This window comes from Ostrinia nubilalis, chromosome 3 (assembly GCF_963855985.1).
Source record: "Ostrinia nubilalis chromosome 3, ilOstNubi1.1, whole genome shotgun sequence".
In the NCBI taxonomy this organism is placed as follows: Eukaryota; Metazoa; Arthropoda; class Insecta; order Lepidoptera; family Crambidae; genus Ostrinia; species Ostrinia nubilalis.
This window is the reverse complement of record NC_087090.1, coordinates 7,178,207-7,198,839: the sequence shown is the minus strand read 5'-3', so window position 1 is coordinate 7,198,839 and position 20,633 is coordinate 7,178,207. Positions and strand designations below refer to the sequence as shown.

The 20,633-nt window shown below is 37.1% G+C and overlaps 1 protein-coding gene across 1 annotated transcript in view; it reads right to left on the bottom strand.

Annotated features, from left to right (window-relative positions):
* Positions 1 to 20,633, bottom strand: part of LOC135087581 (E3 ubiquitin-protein ligase mib1) — a 172,338-nt gene that overhangs the window by 8,444 nt on the left and 143,261 nt on the right. Inside the window, exon 15 of the mRNA XM_063982309.1 lies at positions 2,107 to 2,365. Coding sequence (XP_063838379.1) covers positions 2,107 to 2,365 — 259 coding nt within the window. The remainder of the gene's footprint in view (positions 1 to 2,106; positions 2,366 to 20,633) is intronic.

Here is a 20,633-nt window from a genome sequence, read left to right as displayed (position 1 = left end):
GGCTCATATACCCATTTACCTAACACCTTGTATAGACAGACAGAGTTACTTTCGCATTTATAATATCAATACCTATAATATATTATATATGTATACAGGGTGTTAGGTAAATGGGTATATGATTTACCTACATTTACCTAACACCCTGTATATGTATAATATTATATGTATCCTAATCCTAACTATATCCTAACTTTATATAATAGGTATATTATACAGGGTGTTTGGTAAATGGGTATATGAGCCGACACTAGCCCATGTTAACATGGGCATATAAATGGTATGGTGAAGTCAGAAAATTGATATCTTCATTTTAATTATTTTAATTTTCATACAAATCGGATTTAATAAAATTTATTTTGTATGAAAATTAAAAAAATTAAAATGATGATATCAAATTTCTGACTTCACCATACCATTTATATGACCATGTTAACATGGGCTAGTGTCGGCTCATATACCCATTTACCTAACACCCTGTATAATAATATAATATTCATATGTAATAATATTATAAATGCGAAAGCAACTGTCTGTCTGTTACTCTTTTACGCCAAAACTACTGAACGGATTTGTATGAAATTTGGTATACAGATGGTCTAGACCTTGAGAAAGGACATAGGCTACTTTTTATTGTGAAAATTCCACGCGGACGAAGTCGCGAGTAACAGCTAGTATTTTATACGTTATTAATAAAAATATTGTTACTCATTAAACCTATTCACTAACCTCATCATCATTGTCAATCCGTTTTAATATATGTATAGTGGGGCATGCCGTTTTTTTCAACAATCTCTTCTTTTTTGAAGGGTCAATAAAACAGGTACTTTCAAAATGAATTGAACAAATTTTAATGGCACTATGCTATGTTTAGTCGGAAACCAGTCTTTCCGTCCCGTAGCCGCGATCCATTTTTCTTTTAATATTGCATCTTGTGGGAAACTAGGAAAAAAAGACATATAAATACTACAAAATACACATTAATTAGAATATTTATTTATATATGAGAGTTATTTTTTAATAATAATTAGTATCATTCGTCTGTCCGATATCGATAAGAATCGATTATTGATTAAAGTAGTAGAACGAACAACACTAGTAGCAAAATTTGACAGACGAATGAGAAGTTGCGTGTACAACGAAGTCGAAGCGATGCGCGACAGTGGCGCTTGTCCGTTATACATCGCCTCTTAACACATAACGTCAGATCAAATGCTCAAAACAAACCCGGCAATGTATCGTAAAAAATTTTTTGAATGGTAAGTTATAGATTTTTAGGTACATTCTTGAAACCACAGCTTGGAATACTTAAAAAAATGTTTTAAAATGAATTAACACTTAATATAATATTAAAATAACTTACCCGTGATAGGAAATATGTCCTTGCCTTTGGGAGCTCGAAATTTTTGGCTTATTGCAATTAATTATCACACATTGAGGCATTTTTCTAGTTTTCGCGGCCGTTCGCATGCAACAACAGACGCGCGTGGACTGTAAGCAGCGGCAGCTCATTCCGATGATTTATCGGGATCGGGACACGCGAAGTAGGTGCATTCGCGTTATCTAGGTATATCTATATCTGTGGTACCTACCGTCGGCGGTTCCAGAATATACTTGCAGTTTCTATTATGTCGTCTTACTGATTAATACTCTGCTTATTTTAAAACTTAATCGCCTGTAGTAAGTTTCCATTAACCGAAGTTAATGCCAGTTTCGTGTAATCTGCATAAGCTTCCGCTCTAGGGTTGAGAGTGCTATAAATGTTGAGGTCTACCCAATCTATCATACAGTACTTAGTCTCCTTTTTCTGTTGCTCCGTGGTTGTAGCAAGCAGTTGATATGCTTTAACCCCGCGGCAAGGTGCAGCGCAATCTGTAGGTTGGCGTTTTACAGGTTGGAGCCCGTTGATCAATATTAGAGTTAGCTACTGGGCGTGTCTCACGTACCTTGTCGCAGATGTTGAGGTCGGCTCCGTGTGCGACGAGCAGGCGCACGATCTGCGTGTGCTGACGCTCCACGGCGAGGTGCAGCGCTGTCGTAAGGTTAGCATTATCCAGGTCGGAGTGCGCTAGTCAATAGAGTGAGCTGTGAGCGTGTCTCAGGTACCTTGTCGCAGATGTTGAGGTCAGCCCCGTGTGCGACGAGCAGGCGCACGATCTGCGTGTGCTGACGCTCCACGGCGAGGTGTAGTGCAGTCTGCAGATTGGCATTCTGCAGGTCAGGTCGTGCTCCACCGCGTACTAGCAGCTCTGCCACCTCAGCGTGGTTATTGAGCGCCGCCAGGTGCAGTGCGGTGTATCCGTCGTCTTTAGCGTCGTCCACTATCCACGACCGGGGCAGCTTGCTCAGCATTATCTTCATGGCGCTGGAATAGAAATACCAAGATTAAACACACTCTAAATAAATCTTCGATAGAATGGATAAATATCACAAAAGAATATGTGACGCTAACTCTAAAACAGAAAAAATAGGTAAAAAATGTTTATACTGTATACAAATATTTACTGACATTGCTTTGCTAAGATAAGTAATTACATAATTTTGCTATTATAGAGTAGGAAAAAATCATGAATGTTCATAAATGTTCAGCAATAAAATGTTCATTTATACGTTTTAATATTTGTATTATAAAACACAATTTCATTTGTCTTGTTAGTGAACACTAATGACTCTTATTTAGATACAGATGCAGCTAATTGCAAGACTAAATGCACAAGAGGGAGGCAATCGTAGAATGGTGAAGTCTAATTAGGTTAAGTTTGTAGAAAAGCGAAAGAAACTACCCATCTCTAAGGAAAAACGGCTCATTAGATTCCTCCCTTCCAAGTGTAATTAAAAGGGACCGCGAAATTACATATTTATGAGAAAATGGCAGTATTCCTCTAGGATTGCTTGCTTTTTATGGATTTAGATGATTAAAATGGCTAAACAAAAAACAATAGGTAGTAGAAATATTCCGTTTCACACGAGTCATTGTTCGTGGATACTAAATTGTTGATGACAGTCACTGGGGGTAACGTTTTTTGGTCTCTCCAAGTTGGATCCATCGTTTTTTAGTGTCCAAAGTGGTAGCGCCCCCGCGAAGTTAGTTACACGTTGTCACAGTTCACATTGGGGGCAGGCAGGCAGTTTCTACAAATACAATGTGTGATCTCCCGTTAAGATAGATAGTATACTTTATTGGACTCTTAATAGATAATACATACCTACTTGAAATAATAGTATAATCGTTGAATTAAAATCCAATGCTAGTCAAAAGTTGTCGTTAGACAGGGTTTACCAAATCAAAGAGTAGTAAATTATAATATTTATTCAAAAGATGCATAAAAACACCCGAAGTTGATACCATCATCCGTTCTCAGTCAAATATTGGGGCAAGCAGTTTGGCGTAGATAGAGCTTGAAAATTTTTATAGAGAAAAAATACCTACCTACGTATAATTATGTGACAGCTTCTTATGTAGGAAAACTGAAGAAAACTATTAAAACGTGAAATCGTAATTTGATATCTCAAACACACCTTGACTATCAAATGTGACGCCATTAATAGAAGGCGACTAATCTAATAACAGCATACAATTTATAGTGTAACATTATATTGATCCACTAGTTTCCGACTTAATCCTAAATGAGCAAAACCGCAACTCCACAAGCTTTGGCATACTTGTGTAGATAGTAAGGGCAGTGTTGTTGGCGGAAATTATTTCATGAAAATAGCGCTAAATTGTTTGGTTGCTTAGAGAGGAGGGACTCTACCTACGAGCATAAAGTGCAAGATGTCCTTTGTTTGAATAATTTAACAATGTTAAAGTTAAAAGCGCGTCTTAATATTTCGACATCCTACTTTCAAACGCACTACCGCCACTGTGCAACTTTCAGTAGACTCAATAGAAAATAATAAGGTCTGCTGGTGCCGCCAGCACGGGCGATTATTATAGAGCACGGGTTCTCGACTTAAGTATAACTATTTCTGCTGTCTGTTTTTAAAATGTGTACTTACTCGTACGTAAGAGAAGATTATGATCATATACAAAAGAAGGTAGCAAAAATCAATTAAAATTAAGTTTAGTTCAGCTCTTTGTGTAGACGGGAATGCGAGGCATGCCATACCCACATAGTTGTACGGGAGGAAGATTTACAATCCCGGTTGCAGAAATCGACGACGATGGTCGAGGTGGTTGAACTGTACACCGAAATAGCTCGAGTGATCGTGTTTGCATCACCTACAAGGTTTATGTTTCTATACATAACAAAAAAACTGAAGTTTACCTATGTGCTTTCTTTTCGAAATATTTTCCTCATAGTTCAAGTGTTGAAACAGTATGTGCGTAAATATTATTGAGTTGGAAGAGTAGCTCGAGCGGGTTCCAGTAATGGAGCTGTTGCCAACAGTAAATTAGAGTACACACATTTTAATATGCCGTATTACATTCAAAGAGTAAAAACGAACGAACTAATTAAATAAGGTCAAGCGTCGTCACCGGCGGGCGCGGCGGGCGCACGCTCGCGCTCGTCCTACGCGCTACAGTTGGTGTCGGCAAGCCGTGTGTCGCGCGTTTTCTTCCTATAAGCGTGTCAATATAAGTGCAACAAACGCATACCAACTTTTTTTTAAATTGTAGAACCATGTTACAATGCATAAAAAGCGTGGAATTGGATTGTGGCAAATACAATGTTTGGATGTCTTTAATATTTCGTGACGTGGGATTGGAATGTCACGAAGTGTGAATGGTGAGTCGAAATAAAATACCTACATTCGTAATTTTCAGGACTATGATGAAAGTAGAGCTGCTTGGATCTCAATAAGAAAGAGAAGGAATTAAGGTACTGAAATAATTTCTATCTATGAATATGAGCGACTGAGTAGATCAGGTTCATTGAACATATTATAATCCGATATTGAATTCAATAAATGATACTAGATCCTAGTTACAAGTAAATTTGAAAAAATGTAGTCAGTAGTAAAGTTTGAAAGTAATTTGTAACATACATTTTTAGTGGTAATAATCATAAAAGTGACAAAAATAAGAGGAGATTTTTTTGTGGAATTCCCTTGTTTATTTACGAGGAATTATAGGCACGATCAGTATTATCACATATTCTTTTATTTTATCTGTCATCGATAGTCCCCGTCGATGAATCGATTAAAGATTCATTATTCAAACAAAAAGGCGATCAGCCTGATTTTGTATGGTGATCATATTCATAATATCAACGAGCAGAACAAAGGTCAGCTTTCTTTACAGAAAACTCAGCTGAAGTAACGACGTGTTTTGTTATAACCATTTGATTGTCTAAAGATATAAATACCTATAACAACTTATTATGACCATGAATCAATCAACTGATCTATTTAGGTACTTACAATCTGGTAGAATCCAATTTATCTTGATTGTATTTACCTACTCTTCGTTTGTTTTGTTTTAAAAACATGATAGAACACAACTTTAAATAAATAATATAATTTATTTATGTAGAGTAGACACTATGAGGTGAGACTTTAAGTGTTATTAGTTTATGCAAAGTTAGATGGAATGGTACGACACGTAGATCCAGACAGTCACGTGTTCAACTTAAAACTGTAAATTCACTAAAAAGTTTTTATCTCAAGACGTGATCTTTTCAAAACTGTAGGGTTGGGAATATCATTTTGCATAGTTACAAATCATAAGGTCGTCCTGTTATTTTTATTGAAAGATTTTTATGCATTAATTTATTGGATACATATTAGACAAATCAAATAATGAACTCAAATAGAGTCGCGTGAAAATGTAAGTTATTATATTATTATACACTTGCCTAGGTCAAACTTGGCAGCGGTTCAGATTGATTGATACTCATTTATGTGGTTTGTCAAATGTCTCATCAATACTACGCGTATATTTCATGTGTCGATTCCCGGGAGAAAATACATGGCACCTCGGATATGGTGTCACTTGTATAGAGCAAAGAAAGTAGGTACTAAATGAATCAGAAGATTAAAACGTGTGAAAATAGTTACAATGAGTACTTAATGTGTTTATTGAGTGTATGTATCAGATATATAAATTAAGGGTAGAGGTGAAGATGATAATTTGATCTAGTGATGTACTGGTAGCCCACAGGTTCGGATACCGCAGCCATGATTCGTGATGAGTCATAAAGTCAGATCATCGGAAAGGGCAGTCCAGAGCGATGGTGATCGTGAGTAATGCGTGGGTGCTACGACTATGCGCCAGACTAATGTTCAACTATAATTTGACTTGCAACACTTGCCATTACTGTGCTAAGTTATCGCCAATGTAGCCATAGTATGTAGTGGTGTTATAAGTAATGTTCCTGTAAGACCACAGGCTTACTAATTACTATTCAATATATTTTTGATGTTGTTAAGAGTTTAGTAAAATAGTCTTTATATTTTTCATAATAGTCCAGTCAATAAAGCATTATAGATGGAAAACTGTAGAACACAATTTCTGACTTCAGGACTTTATTTAGACTAGTTAGGAGGTGAACATAGCAAAAGTCCCCGCCCTTAGCCCTTGAGCCGGCGGGGAGAGGGGGGTTTAAAGGTGCCACTTTTCGGTTTTTCGCTTAATCCTCGGAAACTATGCGTCCTAGTGACATGACTACTTTGAACCAAAAAAAGCATATTCAATTTGCTACAGGTGAGATAGACATGTTTTTCTATAAATTGTATAGTTTTCGGGGCATCTGCTCTAGAAGGTCTGTAATATTGGAAATTTTATTTTTGTCTTACATGTTCCCATCAGGAGAAAATCGACTAAATCAACATTGAGCAATCATTCTAGACATGCGGGAGCATGTTAAGCCTAGTTCCTGCGAGGGGACTACACCGTGCGTATATTTAGACGAATCACTTTGAGCCACTTTTGACTCCTCATCACTCAAAAACTACTGTGCATTAACACTTCAAATTTGGCTCATGTTTTGAGACTTGCAAGATATACATCAGTTTCAAATTTCATAAATATGCCTCAAACGGTTCTTTAGATATTGACGTCCAAAAATCTACATGTCTGACCTATAGACCAAATTCTAACCACTTCCAGATGACCTCGAAGGTTCAAATTTGGCATCCAGAAAGGTAGTTATGTAAATACGAAGGAACAAATAAAAAACCAGTAAATTTTAACATTTCACATGTGATAGATAGATTTTAGTGCTCTAAATATCGATTTTTGAACGTCAATACCTAAAGAACCGTTTGAGGCATATTTATGAAATTTGAAACTGATGTATATCTTGCAAGTCTCAACACATGAGCCAAATTTGAAGTGTTAATGCACAGTAGTTTTTGAGTGATGAGGAGTCAAAAGTTTCTCAAAGTGATTCGTCTAAATATACGCACGGTGTAGTCCCCTCGCAGGAACTAGGCTTAACATGCTCCCGCATGTCTAGAATGATTGCTCAATGTTGATTTAGTCGATTTTCTCCTGATGGGAACATGTAAGACAAAAATAAAATTTCCAATATTACAGACCTTCTAGGGCAGATGCCGCGAAAACTATACAATTTATAGAAAAACTTGTCTATCTCACCTGTAGCAAATTGAATATGCTTTTTTTGGTTCAAAGTAGTCATGTCACTAGGACGCATAGTTTCCGAGGATTAAGCGAAAAACCGAAAAGTAGCACCTTTAAACCCCCCTCTCCCCGCCGGCTCAAGGGCTAAGGGCGGGGACTTTTGCTATGTTCACCACCTAACTAGGCTAAATAAAGTCCCGAGGTCAGAAATTGTGTTCCACGGATTTCTCTCTACACCGTCGTTAAGGCATTCATTGACTGGACTATAAGCAGTTATGAAAGTAAATTTTATTATACTTTAGAAAGAAAGACGAGAAGAAAGAAATATAAAATCTTTATTTAGCACACAATAAAAAGAAAAATAAAGTTTATTGTCAAATAAAGATGGTCACTGAAGGATTGTTTCTTGAATTTATATTACTTATTTAAAAAAGTAAGTAGAAGTATTATCGAGAAGCTGCTCATAGAAAAGTTGTTATTATGTGTGAAACAATATACTGTATGTTTCCAACATTCTAAACTTTTGTAGGATATGTAATCACTGAGTTTGCTTCACAGATTGTGCGGTGTCGAGCAAGGAGTAATATAAATTCAACGCAGTCCGATTTGTTTTATTGACTGCATAGAGCACGAGACGAGAACGTGCTGTAATAGGCACAGAATTGTCGGCCTGCCTGCACATACATACATGGTGTTTTAACAATGTGTAACAGAAAATCGAGTCCTGAGAAACATCCAGAGAAAGAGCATCCAGCTTTGACAATTAGGGTAGGTAACTGTACAATCTCATTGTGATACCCGGCTGTGAGGCTGCTTTTAGTGGTTTATATCTCTTAAAAACGTATCACTTAATGCCCAAAAATGGTCGCTAGTATACAAAAACATTGCTGCAACTTTAAGAATAATTCATTAGTATCACGTTTGTTTTAATTTACACATGCAAACAGTTTGCATAAAGACGAATCCGCTAACGACGACTACGCTTGTGATTACAGACTGACTTTGAGAGCAAAAAAGTATGAGCGTCGAAACGAATAACAAACAGAGCGAGCTACGGGCGTACATTTCTATGTGTGTTACTGCGAATATTCTCTGTGGCTGGATTGTAAATTGAAGACAAATGGGCATAAGTTATAGCTGCCAATAACAGCTAACTTCACAATGTGTGACGTAGTCTGATGTCTGTATACGCGAAACAATCAGGCAGTGAATCATCGCTCTACGGTACATCGGCGGCCGTACTTAAGTGGAGTTAATCCAAAATATAAGCAAAAGCTGTGGTCCGCTCACCGATTCTATTAATGCATAATGTAACGTATAGTCGCGACGATAGAATTTACAGGGTAGATATGAGCAGCCCAAGCGATCATATTCCTACAGTGAGCTGATTCCCCACGGATCCAGAATAGTAAGTTATGGAAATGTGCGATTGGGGCAGCAGCGGGCACTAGTGGCCAATAACAATGTCGCATTAATATTCAACAGGCGCCTTTGGACGGCCGCTGTGGCTACTCTGCGGCAGCATCGCCGCTATTCTTTACGCGGAGCATCTTAGAGCTGATCGGATCCAATGCTAATATTGATAAAGAGTGCATTAAAATTATTTCTCTCCCTGAACTACTATTTTGCCTCTTACATTTATGATAGAAATACATTTACATATATGATTTTATGTAGTAAAAAATATTTTATACAAGTTTCTTTACATTTTGTATGGGAATTGGGGTCATAGATATTAAAAAAAATACGCGAAAGTGCAGTGCTTTGGATGGTGATTAATATAATGATTCGTTATGTTATCACGAAAAAAAAACTTATACATATTTGATGACACTTTACAGTATTAGAAGTATAGTTTATACATTAAAAAAACATGTCATTTATAAAGACTTAAAGCTTTTTACCTTCACGTGAAGGAAATCGCGGGCGTTTGCTAGCTTAATAAAAGTTACGCATTAAATATATGTTGCTAAAGTTATATGTTGCGTGGTTAGAAAATAAAGCACATTATTTGAGTACGCTACACTACACATAGGACATTGAATTGCTGATAGAGATAACTAGATGAGTAAGCTCAACTAAAGTTACACAGAACCCTAACCGTAGATAGGTACTTTCTTTTTACAACTTTGCGGTATCGAAATGCTAACAAAACCATGTTGCTTTCAAGCAGACAAAAGATGAGTTGGCTGTCGTCCCACTTGTTTGTCTACGAAACTTTGCCAAAATTCTTTTATTGACTGAGTGAACGAGGCAAGCTTTACGGGTTGTAGCGGGAACTCGTCTCAAACGCATAGCTGCACTGCCCTCGCCATAGCAACTTTGTACACAATGTAGGGATGTATTACATCAAATATGTATCACACATACCATACTTTAGTATCCGTATTAGATATTAATTTTAGTAAATTTAGAACTACGAGTACCTACATTGATGATATAGAGCGACTCGTAAGTATAGGTATAGCGAAATACGCATGTTGAAATATTATTAATTAAATCAGTCAGACCGCTTGCTCCTCAGCATAATGAGCTAGGCTCTCGGGAGCCGAGATGTCACATTCATTAACGCTTTAATTAAACAGTTTATTTATTAAAGGAAATTTTTGTAGACATTTTCAGAGGTCAGTGAACGTTAAGAGTGCCAGATCTCGTGATCGGAACTATGTATAGCTCGACTACCCCGCGGGAGGTGACAGTGGTGGATGGTTTCTACTAATAATAGCATCCCCTCCAGCGCGCGATCATCGGACGCTGACGGGAGCGCACATGTGGCGCCCGCGCCCGCCGGCATCGTACTCTGCGTGCACGTTTATTTTCGATACGGTCGTCACGCGGCGCGGTTCACGGTGTTCCTTACATAAGAGCCTCCTCGCGAGCGAGGCTCCGCTGTGCACCTCGGCCAGTCGCCGCGCGTTGCAGGTTGGTGCACGTTCGGGAAACCGATCCGGTGGACGCCTGCCGCCGGATCTATTTCGGGAAAATACAAATTTGGAATGGATGGTACTCGCGGGTCGTAAGCGAACTCCGACGGTTGAGTCCATTTTTAGAGCTGGTCTGCGCGTGCGCACAGAGCGCGCCGCCAGTGCTCCGCGAGCTGCCACCACGCCGCGTCGCTCGCCACCCCCACGTCGCCGGCTGGCGCGATGCGGCACCACCACCCTCCAAGAGATGGCGTCACACACGAAGGCCCTGCCTAACATACAGACACCAGAACACCGCCAACATTTTAGAAGACGCAAGAACATATAGCCTTGCGCGAGTTCCGTGCTTCCTTACTTCCCATAGTGCTTATAATCGTATGGAATGTAAAGAAGTATGGAGCTGCGCGGGCGTGCCCACAGGTCTGGAAACTGAGAAGACTTGTCCACATGTGTGATAGAAATGTTCTGAAGATATATTGTGCTTTTTATAAGTTCCACAGTGACTTGATTGATTGGAGTGCTTTTCAATTTCGATATAGTTTGCAGTGCACCATTTCCATGGATGTAATTCAGTCGAATCGGATTAGTTTGTGAGATGAACACTTTTGTTATTATTTATGTCTAATTTCCATTATTTAATTCACTAACAGTATACAATTTTGGTATTTTAATTCTTAAATAGTTGATCTTACAATTTAAAATGCGCCCAGAAAGTTAATAAAGTAGGGTAACGAATCAGTAAGTAAAAACAAGAATTGTTTATTCGGTGGCGAGTTGTCGTAAAATAACATCTGGCGTAGGTTCTGACTAAGGCAACATAAATAAACGTCAGACCAACGTCGGCCGGAGCTCGAAACTCCTCTCCGCACTCTAAATTATATTTAGATGGAGAGAGAGGGCTAGGCGGGGTTTTAACTTTAACATCGTTTTACATAACTAACAATTAATACATTTAATTAATCTCAGATTTGCTGCATTACTTGTACCGTTGTTATTACTATATTTTGGCATCTTGTTATACATGCATAACTAATTATTGCTAATAATATATTTTGGACGACAAAATTAATTTCCTTACATATTTTGTAGTAAAATTATTGACGTTTAGGTAATTAGATAATTGTTTTATACTAATAACTGTATTATAATATTTCCTAAAGAATCAATTATTTCTGAGAAAATAACTTTCAATAAACGATCAATACAGTTTTAGGGCACACATCTTTAAATTTATAATATGCATTATACTTTTATGGATAAATATTTATGTATTTTCTATTATATGAATGACTTTCGTGTTAATTTTAAATTCCAAATGATATAAACAATTGAATTTCATACTGTATAATTTGTTCCAAAGTGTCTCGCATTAATAAACATGTGTTTTAGGATATATTTTTTGTGCCAGCATTGTTTCATTGACAGGGAGTCCGTATTCCAGCGAGTCGAATGGGCGAAAAAACTGGGCAAAAAACAAAAGACGGCGGCGCGTTAGGGCCGCGCCTGCGCCACATCTGGAGGCGCTGCATCTCGCCGCGGATGACTGGCCCACGCGGGCTCGCCACTTCGCCAGCCAGAACGCACGATGACGAATTTGCATATTTTATGTTACATATTTGCAGATTGCTCGTGCCATCATAAAATAATTAGGTGGGGAGTTCAAACTGTGTCTCTATCAAAAACAACAATGCAGGAGATGCCTATAGAAGACTCAGTAAGTAGTGAGCACTTAGTCCACAAAATGTATATTCCTTTATGAATGAAAATATTTTTTTGATATTGTGTCAGTAGTTCCAAAGATTTGCATTTCTTCTTTTACCTTTCTTCCAATAATGTCTGTTTTTGGATTATGACTTAAATGTAGTTTGGAATTAAAAATACAAAAGTACAAGGTTATTAAGACAAGGATGGCTAAAGCACTATGCCGACACCGATATTATTCGTATTATTTTCCGGAACTTAAAGCTCTACTTTTTTTTTGTTTTATTCATCAATGTGCATCACACTAGTTTTTACACTAGTTTTTGGGAAGCATGGACAAAATACACTGCTAAGGATTTAAAATTATTCAAGGTTTTGGCATATTTGCAGGTAATAATACGATTTCCTACAGTAGTTTAAAACGATCTTGCTATATCAGCAAATTACTTAATTCAATCACAATTTCATTAGTACAGCAATTCCTTCACTGTTCACATAAATTCTGTGACGGTATTGTTGACGTCATTACTCAATCAAAAGACAAATTGTACAAGAACGCAAAAGCCATTAGGGTCCCATTAAAAGCATAAGGGTATGAAGCGTATGGAGCATGGCGAGCATTAGCCAGGTTCCGTTCATTGTTTCAAGAGGCGAGGGGCGGCGGCCGGGCAATGACAGCGCGCACGCATTGCGATCGGGAGCGCACGCACACAGCCGAAGCGAGGCGCGGCTCTCGCCACCGCCATCGAGCCCGTCCGCTCAGCGCTCTGTCGCCGTCTTGCCGACCAAGACCAGGGCTACCAAATCTTTCAATATCTTCAGATTCGATAACTTTCAATAAACTTGGTAGACGACATGAGAACAAATTGTAATATTAATAATCTTTGAAACATGTAGAATTCTTATGTATTGTCAGATAATGTTAGGTCCCAGTTCCAAACAAAGGTCTCCTCTTTCAGTTACAAGAACTTTTTGTTAGAGCTTTCTATTACTTCGCATAACTTATTTTATTACAAATCACAAAAGTTATATTGGATCAAGATAAATATAGACGTACTTGTATGCTTTCAGTTAGGTTGTCGTCGGTCGTGTATGATATTATAGTATTAGGCATAATCACTGCAATAACAATACAATATTCAGCCGTTCTCTCATCTCAATGTCGTTGAATATTGATTTCGGCAGCCCTAATACATGAGACATGCATGGCTGACAATTACACACGCGGACAGCGATGCTTAACCGATTTGTAATGTAGTCACAAAGGACATAGAGATCCTTTGAGCTGTGAATCAAAACAATAGATCCTAACTGAGGAAGTAATCAAATCACAGTTTTGATCTGATAAGTAATTGCAATGAAAGATTGAATCTTTGATAAATATTAACTTTACTGTAACCGTTTGACATTTGTTTTTTGTGCTCTTAATAGAAGCACTAACTAAAATTTAGCGTCGCATATTTTTGATAAATCTTTTTTAGTTAAGTTTAAAAGCAGAATAAAGATAGGATAGTTTATATCTGCTTTATACGATCGTAGAAAGGAGCTTTAACGCTCACAAAAACTAGAGATTAAATAATAAGTTACGTCCCAATCCAGAATCAAGCCGATCCGCGCCCTTTAATAGTGCACGCCTTTAACTAGTGCACAAAGGGTTTTCTATGAGAAAGGGATCTTGACCTACCAGTTTGTTCAGAATGTTCAACTCTCAAAAACAATTTATTCATGCATCCATGCAGCGACTACGGCCAACAAAAGAATTTAAAACTAGACAGGGGGGATAATGAATACTAGACAAAGCCCATTTTAATAGAGTTACTTGCGTGCAATTCGGTTTAGTTTTTTGTATGAATGAATGGTTTCGTCTTTGTTAAAAAGCTGTAGTGGAGTGTGTAAGATTGTAATTTACTTGAGAAACCAAAATGAGTGTGCTATGTAGGCATTTCTTATCGATTATGTATACGATGGATATCTTGTTATTGGTGGATGACGGGCTAAAATAACTACCAGACGAATATTTGGCTCGGCTCCAGAGGCCACAGAAAGTCTCCTGATGCTCCGCCACACAAGACATTTCTATTCACACACGTACCCAATAAGTATTGATATGCTGTGTTACAGGTTTGATGAAAATATCTTTTTGTTGTGTTTTATAAAGTACTTCAACAAATAGAGCTTCTTCTACTTAATAGAGTTGGTTGCAAGCATATAAATAATTAATTAGACCAATACTCAATGTTCAAGAAGTTTTATAATGGTGGCTGTTGCTACAGAGTGTACCATATAATTCAATAAATACACTAGTATGTTGTATTAGATGTTGAACGCGTTCCAATATTACTCAGGTAAACAATTAGTTAATTAAAGTGCGCTCTGATGAGATCGCAGATGGTTCTCTAATTAATTTGACAAAACAACTATCTGTTAGTAATTAATTGCTGGTAGACTTCTCTATGATATACAACATATTTATATGATGTTTGGAACTACATACATACTTTTAGTCTCAATTTAGTTAAAGTAATAATTAGTTAAAACTTCAAATAACATAAGTTCCACACATTATATTGAAAATTATTTTAATTTGGAAATCCCTGGTGTTGAGAAGAAATTATAATATTATTGGGGCTAGGATTCATGTAGAGTTAAGTTAGTATGTGTCGATTATGCGTTAAGATCTATGATAATATTTATTTAAATTGACATTAAACATTATGAAAACAAAAAATATTTTCGGCCTAAATTACTTGTGTATATTAAAAATAAATTCAGTTAAGTAAAACTAGTTGTATTCAATTGTTCCCTTCAACAAAGGTAAGTAAGCATGTTAATGTTTGTTAGTGTTTAATATACTTGATACAGTTTTCTCTAAAGCCCCATAAAGAGCTGCTATCCAATGAAAGAGAGAGCTTTTTATGTGAATATTTCTTAAATTATTATTATGGTCATCCTGTGACAATCTGATATGTTACAATGGTGAACTCTAGGCTAGGATTATTTGAACTTGAAGTAATAATTTAGGTGTTTTTCTTATACGAGTAATAGAGATATTTAGTACGAGTAATAGTAGAAAAAAATTTAACGCAACGCAACGTTTAAGACAACATTCGAAATGAAAATAATTTTGTTTGTAAAAAAAGGGAGTAATGAATGTAAACTAACCTTAACTAATATGATCCCAATGTGATTGAAATAAATAATTATTTAATTTAATTTAATTTAATTTTAATACTCCCAGCAGAGCTTAATATAATACATAAATAAATCTATCTACTGCTAGTATTGTGTCATATATGGAGAGGCTCCCGCTGAAAACCAGCGTCGGGGCACGCGTGCATGCACGCGTGGCTCGATTAATGCTGAGCGCGCCTTTTTGGCACAAAAATATGCGTGTATAGTTTTAAGTCCCTTTGTTCTGTTTTTTATTTTTTTCCTTTTTTGTGTCAAATAAAGTTTTTCTTATTCTTATTCTTATTCTTATATATTGTGTAGTGCAATATGATTAACGTCGCCTCATCCAACCGTGACATTATCTAACGAAGTGGTACTAACTCAAAGGATCATCTAATTTCCCTGCAACTTTGTGCAATTCTCGCTAACTAGACAGGCAATCTTTACCTTCAACGTGGTTTAACGCAAACTGAAGTTAGTTTGATGAGAATCGATTACCTCCTATACTCCTTTTACAAGATAGGTTAATTTTTACCGAAAATAAATTTTGTACCACACCGAGCTTAAAAGCTAAATGGTGCGCGCAGCGCTCCAATGATAGCAATGTGCTTGCATCATTGATTTTGATTAAATGAATAAGTCGTAGAGCTACGAAGCAAAGATAAGACTTGAAATTAAAAAAAAAGTACTGAAGCCATATCGTTTATACAAAAAATCTTTGGTATAAAAGTAAAATAAAAAAGCAAAACAAAGGTGTAATAATAACGTATTAGTATTTAAAAAAGACTAATGTGTCGGGCTGATAATTTTTTTAGCTTTAACAGGTGACTATCGATACGCAAGAGCCCCTTGGCTTATCGAATGAGGTTCAACCCTCTACATAATAACATTAAATGACATGAGAGCCAGTACACCAGTGGGACAAGTTTAAAAAATCGTTTAAACAAGTATTTTTCACCGAATAACTATAGTATTAAGTGAGGTTGATTACTAAATGAGTAATTAGTAGCATGTGTGATCCGGGTCGTCCCTCCCGGCGCCATCAGTAACGCGCCGCCTGCCCGGGACTGCGCCGCCCAGCGTATAATAAACCGACACCAAATTATCTTTTCAAACAATTAGTCGAGACTTATTGCACAACAACGTTTTGCCGAGCGAAATACGTTTTGTAATTACGGTAACATTTTTGGCTTTTACAACTTAATGTTGAATAAATTTATCTAAGGGCCTTTCATGCCAAATGGTTGGCAAATGATAATAAATTCTTATACAAATAACGAGCTAGGTAGTTAGGTGTATGGCCAGGCCTCCTTTTTATCAACTTCAAATTTAAAACAAGGCGTTTTGTAGCGTAGAGCATTGTGTAAAATTCTTCGACGCCTAAACTCAACGCCTGATGCTTTTTAGTCGGAATAAGCACAGCGGGGTATAAAGTGAACGACATGCGGAGTAGGAGTTACACAAAGTAAAACCTTCAATAGTAGTTGATACTATCAAGATATTAATATAGTAAAATGGCCTAGACTTAAAGTTTCAAAGATTCAATATTTGATTTATAAACGACTATGTGTGCGTGTTCCCAATTAGAAATGAACTATCTTTACTTTACAATTACGTTGATACCTAAATCCCTGAAATGTAAGTAGTCTTCTCGAATAATAGTATTATTTCATTACGATGGATTGGAGAAATATGGGTATTATCTTTCTTTACAGAATGTTTCACACAGATATGATGAATCCAAAGATAATCCTACTTGACAAATTAGATTCCACCTAAGAGACATCTTTTGGTAAGTAATATTAGTATTTTACAAGCGTACGAATGAGGTTTATACAGGGCAATAAGGATTCAACCATTTTTGCTTTAGAGGAACTGATACCTAAACTAAAACATGTTCCAATCCAGGTATGCGAACAATGATGGCATTAATTACGGGACTATTCCCACCACTCGTTCCCACCGCTGCAACTCCTGTGTAGCCAGGATCTACAGCCTGACCGCCAATAAAAACCCAACCAGTGAAAGTCAAGTTTGTCCCGGGGGAAAGTTAAACTGTCATTGGACCCGCAATGAAATTAATCAGAAGAACATAGGAGGAATTCTAAGTTAAGGTTCGACTTTCCTCCATAGCGAAGATGATGAAAGGTGACAAACAAAGGTTTAGTAAACTTTTAAGAAAAGATATGATAATAACATTGATTAGGAGGTAGCAATAAAGATTTTAGGGCACACACATCCCAAATATACTGGTAGATTGTCCTACTGACACGTTGGGACATCATACATATTGGCTGATACTGAGATCACCTAGCCTTTCAGGGTTCCGTAGTCCTGACAAGGAACCCTTATAGTTTCGATATGTCTGTCTGTCTGTCCGAGGTTTTGCTTGGAAACTATTGGCACTAGAGAGCTGTGGAGGTATGTATATTAATAACGCCGACAAAACGGTAAAATAAAATTTTGAAAAAAAAAAAAAAAAAAATTTTTTTTAGGGTAACTTCCCCTACATGTAAGGTGGGGATGGTTTTTTTTTCATCTTCTACCAAATAGTGGATAGGTCTTTTAAAATGGCTTAGGGGTTTCTCAGACTATTTTTCCATTTAGGGATCTATTAGCAAATTATTATTAAAGTTTAAAGTGCCAATTTTTGTTCGAGTAGGGCGTCCCTCCCTCTAAAAACTAAACTGTTGGCTTGAAAAATCTGATAAATTTCATAATAATACCACAGAATAATAATAAGTACTACGTACAGAAGCTTTACTACGCGAAGGTATTTAAAAAAAATTATGCTCAATGTCATTAACAATATGGTGTAATTTAGCCTGTCTCAAGAGTCAAGCACCATTTTGTTGACAAACGTCAGTGATCGGCACTGCGCCGAAGCTATAGGGCTGACTTCGGTAAAATGATGTGTGACGTGCGGTGCCAAACTGCGGAAAATGGCGGAGGAAATACATGAATAAGCATGAATTATATTTTGTGTTTCTATTATTATTCAGGCAGTTAAAAAATACTGCACAGTATTAATTACACCACCGTTTTTACATATAGTTTATTGTCTTTACAATGCAAATGGACGAAGATTACACGTGCGTGCGTCAATACTCGCTTGTGATTGTACTGTCGAATAAGTACCTTAGGAGGGGTAGTCGCGAGTGTTTTGTTTTCGATGAAAACTTGCGGAGATGAACAGGCCTGATAATACTGCTTTTTGACATGAACTTTCAAGGAAAACTATAACGGTTAAGATACATCAGTTATTTTATGAGCCTAATAGTAATTTGACTCATGTATTATAAAAAAAATAACTAGTAAAAATTCCTTAGAAGAAAATATTAAAAGTGACTTTAGATAAAGTAATTGCTTGCTTCTTAAATATATTGTCTAAACTACGCCAACTACGGAACCCTACACTTCACGTGGCACGACAAGCACTTGGCTATTTTTTGTTTTATAATCATTATTCATAATTTAATCTGTACTGCAAAGAACACGCTAGATATCCCCCAATTTACCAGTAGCAAATAAAGGTTTTTTTTAATTAATTAATAAAGTAACTAACTCTTTATGATTAATGTTTATTATATGACTGGAATAACATTTATGCTAGAATACCCATATTGTAAACAATAGCTCATGCTCTTGAATGGTAATTTTAAATGTAAGAAAGGTCATTTCATATTCAGGCTGAATTTGATATTTTTAATTTACCTACTCGATATCGGTTTACAAAGAAAGAACGATATTAATATTGAATATTATATCGAGGTCTTGGAAGCGGCGGAAAGTAAAATAGCAAAATAAATTGGAATGATCTTGATACGGTTTGGTGAGATTTTCTATTCTGAACTGCGAATTCACGTAACACTTTATACATAATGTATAACTAGCCGCAAATGTATTCAATTGACGTAAAAGCTAAAGGACATAAATGGGCTAACTTACTTTCGCGGCGTGGCGGCGCGGCGGCGGACGGCGGCATGATAGCGGGAAGAGTATCACTCAACGAGGCCCGTGGCGCGGGCCATTGCTTAAAAATGAGCTGGAAACACTGCAACAACGCCGCAGGGACCCGCAGCGGTACGGAGAGATTTTTGATGTCGATATAACAACACACCGGAGTCGAATACATCATATTTTATTTCCCACTCCAGTGTAACGGGTGTTATTTGAACTGATATCACATTCACCGGGACTGGGATACAACGTCTCGTGTTAATTAACCTGGTTCGTGTCGCTTAAGCTGGATACATAGGTAACCAGCACCATATAGCCCTCGGTATTCGTAGGACTTAACTAACCATAAATTATATTACCGTCTCAAGTTCGATGTGGGTAGCAACTACGCTAATGTCGGTGTTAGGTTTAGTTTACTTAGCGTAGTTTGCATTTTCGTGAAAAATGTACGATGTGTTTTTTGTTACTAAAGAGAAAACGAATACTTCATCAGCCTCTCTAATAGATCAAAGAAACTGAAATAAAAGAACCCACCGGGGATACTATTTCAGTACGAGATAATATGCAGACGAGTATCGGTACTCTCCGCAAAAAGACGTCTTGATGAATCGAGACTGAAAGAAAAGGTTTCTCAAGGAATTTTATGTTGGGAATAATCCCGAAAGCGGCCGACACAATTCTTCATTTCATTCACGTTCCCCTGCGATGAAACTTTTTCTCTGCAATTTTTCTGTGGAGGGCGGGGAGTTATCAGGTGGGGCGCTTTCCGAGTCGCAGCACGTAGCGGCTCCGGCCCCGCGCCGCGCCCGCGCCGCCCTCTGCCGCCCGCTGAATACAAACTTCATTAGCCGTTTGATAATTAGCCCGTTAAACGCCCCTCACTCACCCACCTACGATCTTAAACCAATCCGCCCTAGATAAATACAAATATTTTGTTACCAAAATAGTCCATCGCTCGCAAATACTAACGATGGAAATTCGTTATCTGTTCCCAAAAAGGAAACTCTTGATTGATAGAAAGCTTGACTATTTTTAAGTGACATAAAGCCACTCGTGGAAATATGCGGTTCACAAAGGATGGGCGATAGACTTTCTGCGATGTATTTTGAATGGTTATTTGTGAATTGACGTTTTCTTTTCAGGATTATAATACCTACATTATCAGAGACAATAAATAAAATTGAACTTGTAAGTTGTAATGTAATAAACAGCTATAAGCTACTAAGCTTTATTTATCTTATTTTTAATTTTGGAAAGTGTAAAAATAAGATAAATTAATGTCTGTTTGTCTACTGACAAGCATTACCAGGGTGTCCACTGCAAATGTTCGAAAAAATTCCCTGACTTTTCCC